Below are 12,463 nucleotides of genomic sequence, written 5' to 3'. Positions count from 1 at the left end.
TATATATAGCCCTAATATCTCATAATAAAAGTAAACAGAAAACCACAGCACAGAAAACAACAGAATTAGAAAGCCTGTGTCTGGAATTAACTTGAACACAGGTTGAGCAGAAGTATTAAAACAAACAAATAAAACATTTTAAAAGTTGTTATTTGTTCACATCCCTTTTACAAGAAAGAGCCTGAAATCCTGATATCAGTCTTTGTGATGCTCCTTTAGTTCTCTTTCAGTTTCAGTTTGAACTCAGTGAGATTTATAGTGTAGCTGAGCTGTGGCCAGGCAAAATTTTTCAGATTTCTCCACGACTAGATGGGCAGAAAGTTTAGGATTGCTGTCCTGATGTGTTATAAATTTCCTATGAGTGTTAAGGTGTTTTTTTATACAATGTTTCTGTGTGCTTTAGAATATGTGTGGTTTGTTTTTTTTACAATATCATTGGTAAAGCCATAAAAGTATCTTTTCTTTTCCACCACTTCTTCTCCCTGTTAACCCATTAAATCACACTGCATCTTAGTACTCTAATAAATACATCACTGTTACTTTTAGCATTAATATTCGTCTTAAATGTATGGGACTCTCCAGCAAACGTGCTAAACTAAAAGGTTACCAAATAATTTATATATTTTTTTTTTCATTATTTCATTAGGATGATTAACTGAGTAATATTTCCAGACAGTTCCTCTCTCTCTGAGCTTCTTGCAGATTCCCATCCCAAGCCTCTCTACTGATCTTGGTGCTGATGAGAGATTTGCCTTCTGAGTAGCAGCATTTTTTCTCTGAATGTTGAGTCATGAAACTTTCACTTCTTCACTCTGTAGGCTGCAGCTACTCTAGCTGTTATTTTGGAGTTTCTTTTCACAGCTTGTACAGTTACCAGTTATCAGGTGCCAATGTTTTTTTTTTTTTAATGGTCACTTTCACACCCAGCTGTTTTTTTTTTCATGTTATACAAAAAAAAACGGCAATCCAAAATGGTGCTAAAATCTTTTTTCTATTGAATCCGTTCTGTAGTTTTCTTTATTTTAAAACCACACTCACAGTGCAAAGGCTGAAACTGAAGTTTACATGATTAACTAGAAGGACATTCATCTATTTTTAATATTATGACAAATTCATACACTCTTTTTTATCTATTACATACATTTTTTTTTTTAATTTTCTCCAAACTAACCTCTGATCACTTGTAACTCACCCAAAACTAAGAGGCTAAGCACAAGACTATGCCTTTGATAATATTAAAATGGCAATCCTTATTATTTAGTTTCTAAACTAAAAGCAGAAGCATTTCTGAGCGGAGAAGAATATGGATAAAATATTGTCTTTTATGGTACCAGTGTGCTGGAACGACCATCCCTGCTAAACCTAATATATTAATTCTAAAAACTGGGGTGTGGGGTAGCTTTTCGTGGGAGTTCTTTTGGCCACATCATGCATCTTTGCATGCTTACGTCTTACCGGCTCAGTTTTATTGCAAGCACACTCTTGCCGCTTATCGACTCTTTGGCCCGTTTCAGTGCTACAACTGTACATTCTCGCCACTTATCAACCATTTGGCTCGTTTTCTGCACTACAACTGCACGCCGGCTGGTAAAGCAATGGAGACTTCAGAAGGGCTCATTCACCCATAGTAAAAACAAAGTGTGTATTTGGATTCATCCGCTCCGAAAGGAAACCACATCCCACCCCTCCAGTTTAAAATGATTCTTTCACACGCTCAGAGGAGAGGGCCCTCAATCCCCCCAATCCCAAAACTTACCAAAATCAGCTTTAATAATATGTTTTTGCATTTGACATTGTAGGGGTCAGATGTATAAACGTTCAATGATGGGAACGTAGTAGTCCCAAAAAAGGGAAGTGACGATATCAGTAAAGCATAAGGATCATAGCATGACCTTCAATCTAATGATGCTTCAAAGCTAATTCCTAAAAAGAGCTTCAAATGAAAGGCAAAATACAAACTCGTACTGAAAGTGCTTCTGAAGGACGTTTCCTAAATGAGAGAGCTCAAAAACAGGAAATGAACACCAGCCTATGCAAAAGCCTGCAAACCTTGCAAACCGAAACGTGTTAATTCCCAGTGCTGCACAACTCTGATTCAGGCTGCTGCTTCACCTTTGATAATTCTTTGGAAATTACAACAATAACCCTTTGTTTACTCTGGTTTCGTCTGTAATGACGGGCTGCTGTTGGGTGGGGAAGTCCCCTGTTGTAAGGAGCTGAAGTGTATATATATACCGAAGAGGACGAATTGTGGCATGAAGAAACTGGAACATTGCTCTCTTTGTAGCCATGCTGACCACTGTGTACCACTGTAAGTAGTAAACTTACACTTTTCTCTATTGTTCATTATCTTTGCATCTGATTGGCTAGGCCATTTTTGCAGCTTCTTGCCTTCTTGCCTGAGTTTTGGGCAGTATTTTCTGGTCTGAGGATCTGAGGGTCTGAGCATCACTTCTAAAACATCTTTGTCTGGCTTGTTAGATTTCTTACATTAACACATTTTTAATGTGGCAATTGTGTTGTTTTTACAATACTGAATAATACTGAAAGGTTAGTTCCGACCCAGCAATGTGATTGAGGTTGATATGCGCTCTGTGAGAGCCATCATCAGCCGGTAATGCACTGTAACCAATGCTCTACATGTATTACTCCACCACATACAGATAACCTAGCAACCATGCAGCGCTTTCAAGTCAAATAGCGCAGCTACAAACGGAGCAGCAATGGAACTATTTTAACTCAGAGTTCTTGATATTGACTTAATTGGCTTAATTTTGAATCAAATAACATTCTACTGTTGAGTTTCATAGTTTTGAGTTTCATAGATTACCAATTGAGTAGGAGAGAATTTTGTCTAGTCACTGTCGGATTGAAGCAGACTTTTAATGGGCTACTCAATCAACCGACAGTAGTGTAGACAAGAATCTAGATTTGCCCAAAGTCAGAGTAGGACCATTTATTCTGGATTATCATTGGATAACAACTAAATTAGGTCAGAATTAATCAGTTCAGTGGTGTATATTCCTGCTGAAACTGGGCTACTGTTGGTTTGGGACAAAATTAAGCCAGACCACTGTCAGGTTTAGAGAGGATGCTCCTGTGCTAAAGTCACGCTGGGACAGATTTACTGTATGTCAAACTACAAGCAAGGAGAACTACAGTCGAGTTATGGCAGAGTTATTACAAGTCAAGCTTTTGGCAGCCTTAGAGGGAATTTTGTGGCCCTGCAGTTGAGTTTTGACAGATTTACTGTAAGTCAGACTACTGCCAGGTTCAAAGAGGATTCTGATGGGCTACAGTAAATCAGATGAAGGTTGGTTCAGAAAAGAGTTTTGTTAGAATAATTTTTTTTTGTGGTTTATTTGCAGACTCCTTCCTTCTGCTCCTGTCTTCCTCAATATGGAGGCTGGGAGCTCCAAATCCTGTGGGATCACAAGCATCACCACTCCAGCTTGATAGAAACACTTGCAAGGGTCTTGCACGCTCTCTGCTTTGGAACGTGACAGAAACACTGGCAGACGTACATGAGGCTCAATTTAAACTCCTTAAATCTATCTAAACCTATTATAAAAATTGTTTGATTGAATGATGGAAAACCAATAAATTAAATGCTCTACTGTTGTCTCTGCGTAGGACCAACTGTTCAGGGGACTGAACTGCACAGACCAGAGTGCCGAGCTGCATAACAGGACCCAGACGGTAGCAGTGTGCATTCCACAGGTGAGAGGAGTAGAGAGGTTCTGTACTAAATTAAGTCAGGGTGGTTTAAGAACTGAATATATACAAAGATATGGATAGATAATGGGGTTCCAAGAGGGGATTGGTAGTTTTCTGCCTTATATTTGGGCAGTGCAACATTTATAATTAAAATACAGCTATCAGTGTGTAGTCTTTCCCCACAGACTCATCCTCCCTTATAAAGTTTTTTAATTTATATTATATTGCACTTGCCTGGCCTAGTTTTTCACACCTATAATAGCATGTTAGAACTCAAAAGCTGTTTAGCGTGACTGTTGGCTGAATGCTACAAAGACCACTCATGTCTTGTGAATTGTTAATTGTTAAGTCACTTATGCAAAAATATGATATTATTTAACGTAATCAATTTAAATTAAGTGTAGATGAATATACTAGATGAAGTACACTCAAGAAACTAAACAAAAACAAAATACCTTCCATTCTCTATTCAACAGCATTCAAAATGCTCAGAGGGCCAAGACTACACTTTCAATCAGGTACACTGTTTAAGTCTGATATAAATAAATAAATTACAGGTTTTCTTGACATTGCTTTTGCCATCATGCCTTGACACCCTGTTTATCTGCTGTAGGATGCATGCCTCCACAGTGTTCTGGAAGATCTCAAGCAGTTCCGAGCAACGTTTAAAGCCTACAGCGATCAAGGATATGTCCTCAAACAGACGGTGCTTAGCAGCATTGATGACCTCATGCAGGTAAGGATTGGACAGTTTGCACTGATTGGTTATTTTATTATCTAGCATACCACAAACAGTAGGTGCACTTTTAGCTTTTGTATGAGCTTATATACTTATATACGTCTTCTAGCACACATTTTGCAACCATCATGCTACCACAAAATCTGAATGGTCCAATAAAATATGCAGTGTAGAGTAGGTTAAATAAGCATTAATACACTCGAGGTTCGTGCTATAATGTGTAGTACTGTTACATATTAATACATGTTATAGCACAAACCTTGAGTGTATTATTGTGATTATACCACAGCTCCATTATCACTGTTTATTGAAAGATTTTAAAGATTTAAAGAGGAGGAAATAGGATCTGTTTGGTTATAAACACTCCGCCAGTTAAAATAGTTCCATTGCTGCTCTGTTTGTAGCTGTGCTGTTTGGCTTGTAAGCGCTGCATCATTGCTTGGTTACCTGTATTTGGGGGAGTAATATATGGAGCGCTTCAGTCACAGTGCATTACCGGTTGATAGCGGCACTATTAGAACACCTCTCAGCCAATCACATTGCAGGGTCGGAACTAACTGTGGTATAATAAATCATAATTAACACAGAGTCAGTAGACTAGACCAGAGACCAGTAGACTAGACCAGTCCAAAAGCAATAACTTCAAGTCAGTCACTCCAGGATCAGAAATAGGTATTCTTCCTTAAGGAACTCTGGTTTAAAGAACCATTTGTAGCATATTTTTAGGAGTTTACTCCAATAAAGCTAGCAGTAACACTAAATATACTAATCTTCATTCTTTGTTTTGTACAAACAGAACTGCTTCTCTGCCACACAACTGGACAGCTCTCAAACACTGGTAAGAATAATTTGAGACTTGTTTATTCAAACATTACCAAATGAACGATTTATATTCTTTAGTTTCAGTCATTCATCACAGATGTTCTGCTGTTGCTCACAGGTTTCCATGGAACATGAAAAATCCTTCAAGGGAAGACTGAAGCTCTGCAAAGTTTTGAAGGCCTTCCATATTCGTGTTATCACCATCAACCGAGTGGTGAACCATATCCTGACTTTGGACGCAGGAGCCAATTAATAATCACAAAGTTATAATTGATATGTGATATTCAGGCAAACAAAAAAAAAAATATGTTTTTGTCATTTTGACAAGCACAAGTTAGCCTCATTGTTTTAGGCTTTATGATATGCAGTACTGGTAGTGATAGTATTTAAAACTCTTATTTATTTATCATATTTATTTATAAATTATTTAACATTCTATATAATGTATTGTTAAATACAACTGTTTAAAGTTTAGAAATGTTTAAAATGGACTGCTGTACTGCTTTAATACCAAGTGCTGAGAGTTTACCAAGTGTTTTGTCTTCGAAACAATAAAACCTGCTCAATGCAAAATTACATAATTGAGATTAGTGATGATTACAGTTTTAATACTGTTTCAGTTCAATCCTGAAACAAGATGCATATATCTACCAGTGATATTGATCATTTTTTTGGGTGTGCATAAGATAGAGGAGAGAAATGAGAGAGAAATAAGAGAGAGATAAAGAGAGGAGAGAGAGAGAGAGAGAGAGAGAGAGAGAGAGAGAGAGAGAGAGAGAGAGAGAGAGAGAGAGAGAGAGACAGAGGATGTGAGTTCAGCACCCTGGAGAGCGACTGACGGTCCTGGAACAGTGATATCTTCCTTTTTAGAGAATTTAATTTCAGTCCATCTTTGAAAAGTAAATTACATTTATTAGGTTTATTTAAAAAACTTTTTATATAAAAAATATATATATATTTTAGCTTTATTTTTTATTTTAGTTTTAGTATTTACCCAAATTTGTAGCCTCTGACAGCATCTTTCATGTACACAACTAGTAATTTCTCAGTACTAGCAAAAACAAAAAGCCAAATGATTAGAGCGTTATTTTTTTTTTTTTCATCAGTTTTGTTCAGTCTTTGGTTATTTATCTTTGGTTATTTATATATGTTAGTTAAATGTTTTATGTTTAACATCTACAAATAATGATTTCATTTCAGTTTTAGTTTGACCAACTAGTCTAACTTCCCTTTTCTGCTGACAATCTGCACTGCTATTACTGAAGTGAAATCAGTGCAGGTAGGAAGTAAAAGTAATTATTAAATACTAACACAGTATATATATATATGTAAATATCTTGATATTTTTATAAAAACAGAAAAAAATAAATGCCTAAATTAATTTACTTTGACTCAAATTATACAAAATATTATTTTTTTAGCATGATGTCACCTTGCTGCATATCTTTTCAATTTCTTAATTGATTGATATAAACGGTTGCTAATGACTGATTGTGATTTGGATATTTTAGTGTCTGGAAAAAACGGGAGTAAATATAATATAATTATAATTCCATGTTGTTTCAGGGTTGTCAATGACCATTTGGTCATATAGTTAGCTATTGTATCTGATTAGAAATAAAAAATAAAAGAGGTACAGACCTGTCAGTAGACGTTTAGGAGAATGTGGGAGTTTGTTGGGGGTTGTGGGAGTTTGTTGGCGGTTGTGGGAGTTTGGTGGGAATGCGCAGATGTTCCTCATGAACCCATGAACTCCTGGACTCCGTCCCCCTCAGGCAGCTGCTGGATCCGCCGCAGTGGCTCCCTCTCTCTCTCTGTCTGCGTTAAGGCCTGAGTGAAACCATGCAGTCCTCTGTTCTCAGCGTCGCTTTGCTCTCGTTTCTACCATTTTTCATCGCCACGCATTTTAAAGGAGTTTCTGCTGACGGGAGCGGGAAAGGTAAGGCTAAGTCTGCGGGGAAAACACGTAGTTAAATACGGCTGTTTGGCTTTAGCCTGTTGGCTAACCGTCAGTTTGAGGCAGCGGTAGAGAATCCAGGTCCGTGAAATTTAAAAAATACGCTCCGGGATTTTATTCCAACTGCATAGACGGTTCTGCTGCAGTTGAACCGCCTGTGCAGTTGGAATAAAATCCTGGAGCGTCTTTTTTTAATTTACGGACCCGGATTCGTTACCATGAATTGAAACTGTATGTACAGCGATTTCAGTTTTAGTGCAAGATGTATTTGAACATCAATTAACATATCGTAGCGTAAATGAGCTAAGTAACCATTAAAACGGCTTTTTTTAAGTTTTATACGCTGTTGGGCGAAAAGGTTTTTTAGCGTTGGGAAACAGCGAGTAAAAAGAGAGCTAACCTAGCTAGCTAACCAACGCTAGCTATGCTTATTATTAAACTTATTTAAATAACTTAGCTAGCTAGGTTAATCTAGCTGTTTTTAAATAGAGAGCTATATATAAGTAAGTTATACACCACGGGCTAATTTTAATGTGTGTAGTTAGCTATGGTAACGTTAGTTTATCTTATCAGGTTTAGCTAAGCTAAGCTAGCTAGCTTAACTGTATGATTAAACATATTTAATAAACAAGCTAGGTTGGTTAGCTGTTGTTAAATAGATTAATGGCTATAAGCACACACCACATGTTCATTTTAATTTGTGTAGCTATGGTAGTTTAAGTTAAATAACTTAGCTAGCCAGCTAGCTTCTCATTGAGGCTTTTGCTAAGGTAGCTAGCTAGCTAAGCTAACTTTATTATTAAACCTATTTAATAAGCTCGCTAGATTAACTTAGTTAACTGATTTTAAATAGAGCTATAGCTATAAGTATACACCACGTGTTTATTTTAATTTGTGTAGCTATTCTAGTGGTTCTAACTTAGCTAACTGGCTAGTTAACTTCTCATTGAGGTCTTAGCTCAGGTACCTAGCTAACTAGCTAAGCTAACCTAGGTTAGCTAAGTGGCTAAGGTAGGTCTTTGTTTCTGCTTCAGACTGTTCCTGATTTTTAATCTTTCTGCACTTTAACTCGTCATTTTCTTTAGGATTTGGAGACCACATCCACTGGAGAGGTCTGGAGGATGGAAAGAAAGAGGCTGAGGCAAGGTAGGATCATGTGAAATTGTAGTTTAATCATAGCTAGGTTAGGTAACAAGCTACTTATTTACTTCCTTATAGCTGCTTATTCAAGTAGACTTCAGATGGGTCCATGCTGCTCCATAGTGATGTGTATGTATTGTGTTAAATACAGTGGTGGAAAGTAGGTCTGCATCTTATGACTATTTTAGTAGTTGACTAATGCTATCCATACACTAGATGACTACAAAAAACTCTGAAATACTTTTAATAGACTAAAACATCTAAAGACAAATCACAGACTTTTTAGTCATAGACTAAGATTTTGCAAAGACTGGGGATCTTTTAGGGTCACTATTTGCAAGACTGCAACTAGATTCTTCCTGAGATTATGTTATCGATTTTTATTATTGTTGTTATAAATGAGAAGACTTAAACTAACTGGATTTTTATCATTTCATCTCTTCACAGTGGCTTGCCTGTTATGGTCATCATCCACAAGACCTGGTGCGGTGCTTGTAAAGGTAGGTCAATATTTAATCCATGTGGTGTTACTCACGAACAGATTTTGTTGAGCAGTGTTTCTCAGCCCTGACCCTGCTCATTTTATTGTTTACCCTGCTTCCAATACATCTGTTTAGACAAATTAACATGCTGTTCCTGAGTTGAATGTTTAACAGAATGTTGGAACCTGCTGTTGTAACATCATTACTGGTCTGAAAAACACAAAGCATGTAATGATTTTGATGTGATTTAGCTGAAAAGTTAATAATGTAATTTTAACTTTGTCTTTAAGCGCTGAAACCCAAGTTTGCTGAATCTAAGGAAATCTCAGAACTGGCTCACAACTTTGTCATGGTTAACCTGGAGGTAAGAGCTTAAGGCACTGTTCACCTCTTTTAATGAATGTAGAAAACATGGACAGTGCAAATGTATCACAAAAGTGAAGTAGTAGACTGCTAGTTTTATATGGATCTGTACTTTTTTATCTAAAGGATGAAGAGGAGCCCAAAGATGATGCTTTCAGCCCAGATGGAGGTTACATTCCCAGGATACTGTTTCTAGGTAAAACACTAGTTTACATGTGGGAGACGGGTTCAATTCCTGGTCTGGGTGACTATGCTGTGCTAGACCAATAAGAATCCATGGGCAAGACTCCTAACACTACATTGGCCCACCTTTGTAATAGGAATAACCTTGTAAGTCACTCTGGATAAGAGCATCAGTAAATGCTTCCCTGAACAGTAGACAATTACTCCAAATAAACTTTCTTTTTAAATACCCTTGATTTCATATTATGTTTATTTGGCAACAAGAAATGGTTCTAAATCTAGATTTTCAGTAATTAAAGTTAAAATATTTTTTGTTTATTTATAATTTTAATCATTTGAACTATGGACTGTCATGTACAGTTTGTTATTCTGAAAAAAGTTTAGCTATTTTTATATGACTGAATTTTAATCAGTTTATTTATTTGGAGCTTATTGTTTGTAATTACATTCCAGTCCATAAAGATGAAAATGTGTAAAGGTCTAAAAAATAAATAAAATTAACTGCATTAACAAATTGAGGGTTCTTCAATAAAAAGGTCACTAACCACTTCTTATTTCACTGGTTTGACTGTGGGCTTAAGTAAATTGAGACAGGCTGCTACACTATAATGTAATTTAGGACAATATCTTGCACTATTGCAGGGTGAAGGCTGGAGTTATGAGTGGTGAAGTAATGATCATTTATTCTCTTGTAGATCCCAGCGGTAAAGTCCACCCTGAGATCACAAACAAGAACGGAAACCCAAACTACAAGTTCTTCTACAGTAATGCAGACCAAGGTAAACACGTGCAGAAACACCAACACTGTATTTAAGACCACAGCTTTTACCACTAAGGCTTGTATGTGGCAAGACTGACAGCAGTGGTTTGTCTGGAATGCAGTTCTGCTTTTGGAGCTGCTACCATGTTTAGCCATGTTTAGATGTTTTTTTCCTTCTGTCTTGTGAAAACTATCCTAAATCTCCATTTTTTTTTGTTCTGTGGATTTAGTGGACATCATTGAACTTTTATAGGATAAATCATGCAATCCGTGGATGATAATATACATCTCATATAATTGTGGAAAATAACAAACAAAAGAATAGACATTATCTTAATATTCAAAGACAGAACAGGGACATTTTATTATCCACATAACCACTGTTATCATCAACCACTTCATTGAGATGTAGAGCAGTGGAACTGTGTTGTCTGAAGTGATGGGGTTTCATCCAATACTTTTGGTGTGATTTGGAGATTTAATGTTCTTGTCATTAATTGCAGTCAAATCTTCACAGCAGTGCTCCAAAACTGAATAGAAAGGCTTCCCTGAATGATGCACATTTGCTCTTACAAAAGCAGAATAAACTTACCCATGTAGTTTGGGACATAAATATAATAAACTTAATTTCCTTTTGTGTAATATGGTATAGTAAAACATTACAATAAGTACCGTATTTTATGGACTATGATGTGCACCAGATTATGAGGCACATTTTAAGCGACACTAGTAAGGAACAAGGGTGTTGCCATATTGCCCTCTTAATGGGAAAAAAAACCCCAAAACATTATTTCAAGAAGAAAAACTTCTTGAGAAACTTCACTGAAACTCCTGTATAACTCTATACCTAAGCAGAATGGCTTTACTGCTCCTTAATACCTGACTAATAGAATTCATACATAAGGCGCACTGGTGTTTTTGGGGAAATTAAAGGATTTTAGTGTGCTTTATAGTGTGAAAAATTGGGTAATTTGTAATGATCTTCCTGTGTCTCTTTTATCTGCAGTTGTAACCAGCATGAAGGAAGCTCAGGAGAAGCTGACTGGAGATGCTTTCAGAAAGGCTCACATTGGTGATGAGCTGTGAGAAGTTCAGCCGTTACACTACATCACTTTCAAACCACTCTTTGCACTGGGGCCAGCCCAAACCCTCAATCTCCTTCAACTCCTCATTTTATTCTGTTTATGTGGTCCACTATTTCAGAACCCTTCAAAACAAGTGCAGTCACACTCCACCTCTTCCATGTTCAATGCTTTCAGTTGCTGCTGCTGTTATTATTGCCAGTTAAAAGTACCAGTTGTCCGTTAAATGGCATCAAATTGAACCAAAGCGTTAATAATTATTCGTAGTTTATATGTCCAGGATGCAAATGGGATTTGTTCACATGGTTCAGAATGGGATTTCTGCTGCGGTTCTGTTTGTTAGACCTTCTTGTATGTGTTAAGTTGACCTCAGAGCAATATGTTTGCATTGCCCTCCTATTACATTACATTTTAACAGACACTTTCGTGGAAAATGGGGAAAAAAAACTACTGAATACACTTGAGCAGATAAGACGATGAACCTGCTATCACGTGCTTCCAATCTCCATCTCATGCTGCAAACTGACTGTACGGTAGGCAGCCACATGAACTAAGGGCCTTACATCCCGCTCCCTCCACAAGTGTGATGAGCTTAAGTTTTGTATTTCTAATCATAAATTCTAAAATAATAAAAATGATGAGATTATTGTAAACAAGTATATTTCTTATCCTGCCAATTTGTGTAATTTCAACAGCATTATATGGATCTAGGATTTGCCTCTGGTTTTATAAATATTCAGATTTTTACTGTAGAAAATGCTTCGAATCGGAAACGTGAAGGGCCAGTAACACAAACTGGTTTAAAGTGTTTTCTTAGGATGGAATTATCTGTCCGAAAGTGTCTTTTTCCATACTGTATTTTTTACATGTATGTATGTAAGTATATGGCCAAGTGTACAATTAAAGTTGGTACTTGATTAAAGTTATCCAGTCTTTGGGTCAAATCTACTAAAACATATTGATACGTGAATATATATCAATACAAACATATACAAACATACCATACAAACTTATGTGATTGTGTAGTTTCCTTTGTTCAGTTACAGTGGAAACTGGGTGCCTGAAATATTAATGGTGGTAATATTAAAAAATTAAACAAAGATAATAAAAAAAATTGTGGTGATAAAAATAAACATTTAGCTATTTTTTTAACCAGCTGATAGAACCACATTGGCAAGAGGTCACTTTGGCAAACCTTTTCGCAGGGAGGAAAATTCA

At 36.6% G+C, this 12,463-nt stretch overlaps 4 protein-coding genes across 4 annotated transcripts in view; 3 read left to right on the top strand and 1 right to left on the bottom strand.

Annotated features, from left to right (window-relative positions):
* LOC107197653 (glutamate-rich protein 6) overlaps nucleotides 1–7,047 on the bottom strand; it is a 32,024-nt gene extending 24,977 nt beyond the window's left edge. Inside the window, exon 1 of the mRNA XM_022677826.2 lies at nucleotides 6,920–7,047. The gene's annotated coding sequence lies outside the window, so the exon portion shown is untranslated. The remainder of the gene's footprint in view (nucleotides 1–6,919) is intronic.
* The window catches only part of si:ch73-344o19.1 (platelet glycoprotein Ib alpha chain), a 95,331-nt gene that overhangs the window by 80,178 nt on the left and 2,690 nt on the right, over nucleotides 1–12,463 (top strand). The gene's annotated exons all lie outside the window — the stretch shown is intronic.
* zmp:0000001127 (interleukin-12 subunit alpha) lies at nucleotides 3,308–5,654 on the top strand. The gene is made up of 5 exons (XM_049483142.1): nucleotides 3,308–3,520; nucleotides 3,634–3,720; nucleotides 4,331–4,453; nucleotides 5,253–5,294; nucleotides 5,397–5,654. The coding sequence occupies exons 1-5, from the start codon at nucleotides 3,308–3,310 to the stop codon at nucleotides 5,529–5,531; spliced, it is 600 nt and encodes a 199-aa protein (XP_049339099.1). The 3' UTR covers nucleotides 5,532–5,654.
* txndc12 (thioredoxin domain containing 12 (endoplasmic reticulum)) lies at nucleotides 7,079–12,171 on the top strand. Its single transcript, XM_007250662.4, has 7 exons — nucleotides 7,079–7,217; nucleotides 8,321–8,381; nucleotides 8,823–8,875; nucleotides 9,148–9,221; nucleotides 9,347–9,416; nucleotides 10,099–10,182; nucleotides 11,170–12,171. The coding sequence occupies exons 1-7, from the start codon at nucleotides 7,121–7,123 to the stop codon at nucleotides 11,247–11,249; spliced, it is 519 nt and encodes a 172-aa protein (XP_007250724.3). The 5' UTR covers nucleotides 7,079–7,120; the 3' UTR covers nucleotides 11,250–12,171.

Source organism: Astyanax mexicanus, chromosome 8 (assembly GCF_023375975.1).
Source record: "Astyanax mexicanus isolate ESR-SI-001 chromosome 8, AstMex3_surface, whole genome shotgun sequence".
Lineage (NCBI taxonomy): Eukaryota > Metazoa > Chordata > Actinopteri > Characiformes > Acestrorhamphidae > Astyanax > Astyanax mexicanus.
Note: the sequence above shows the minus strand (reverse complement) of the source record. Positions and strands in the feature narration are given on the sequence as shown.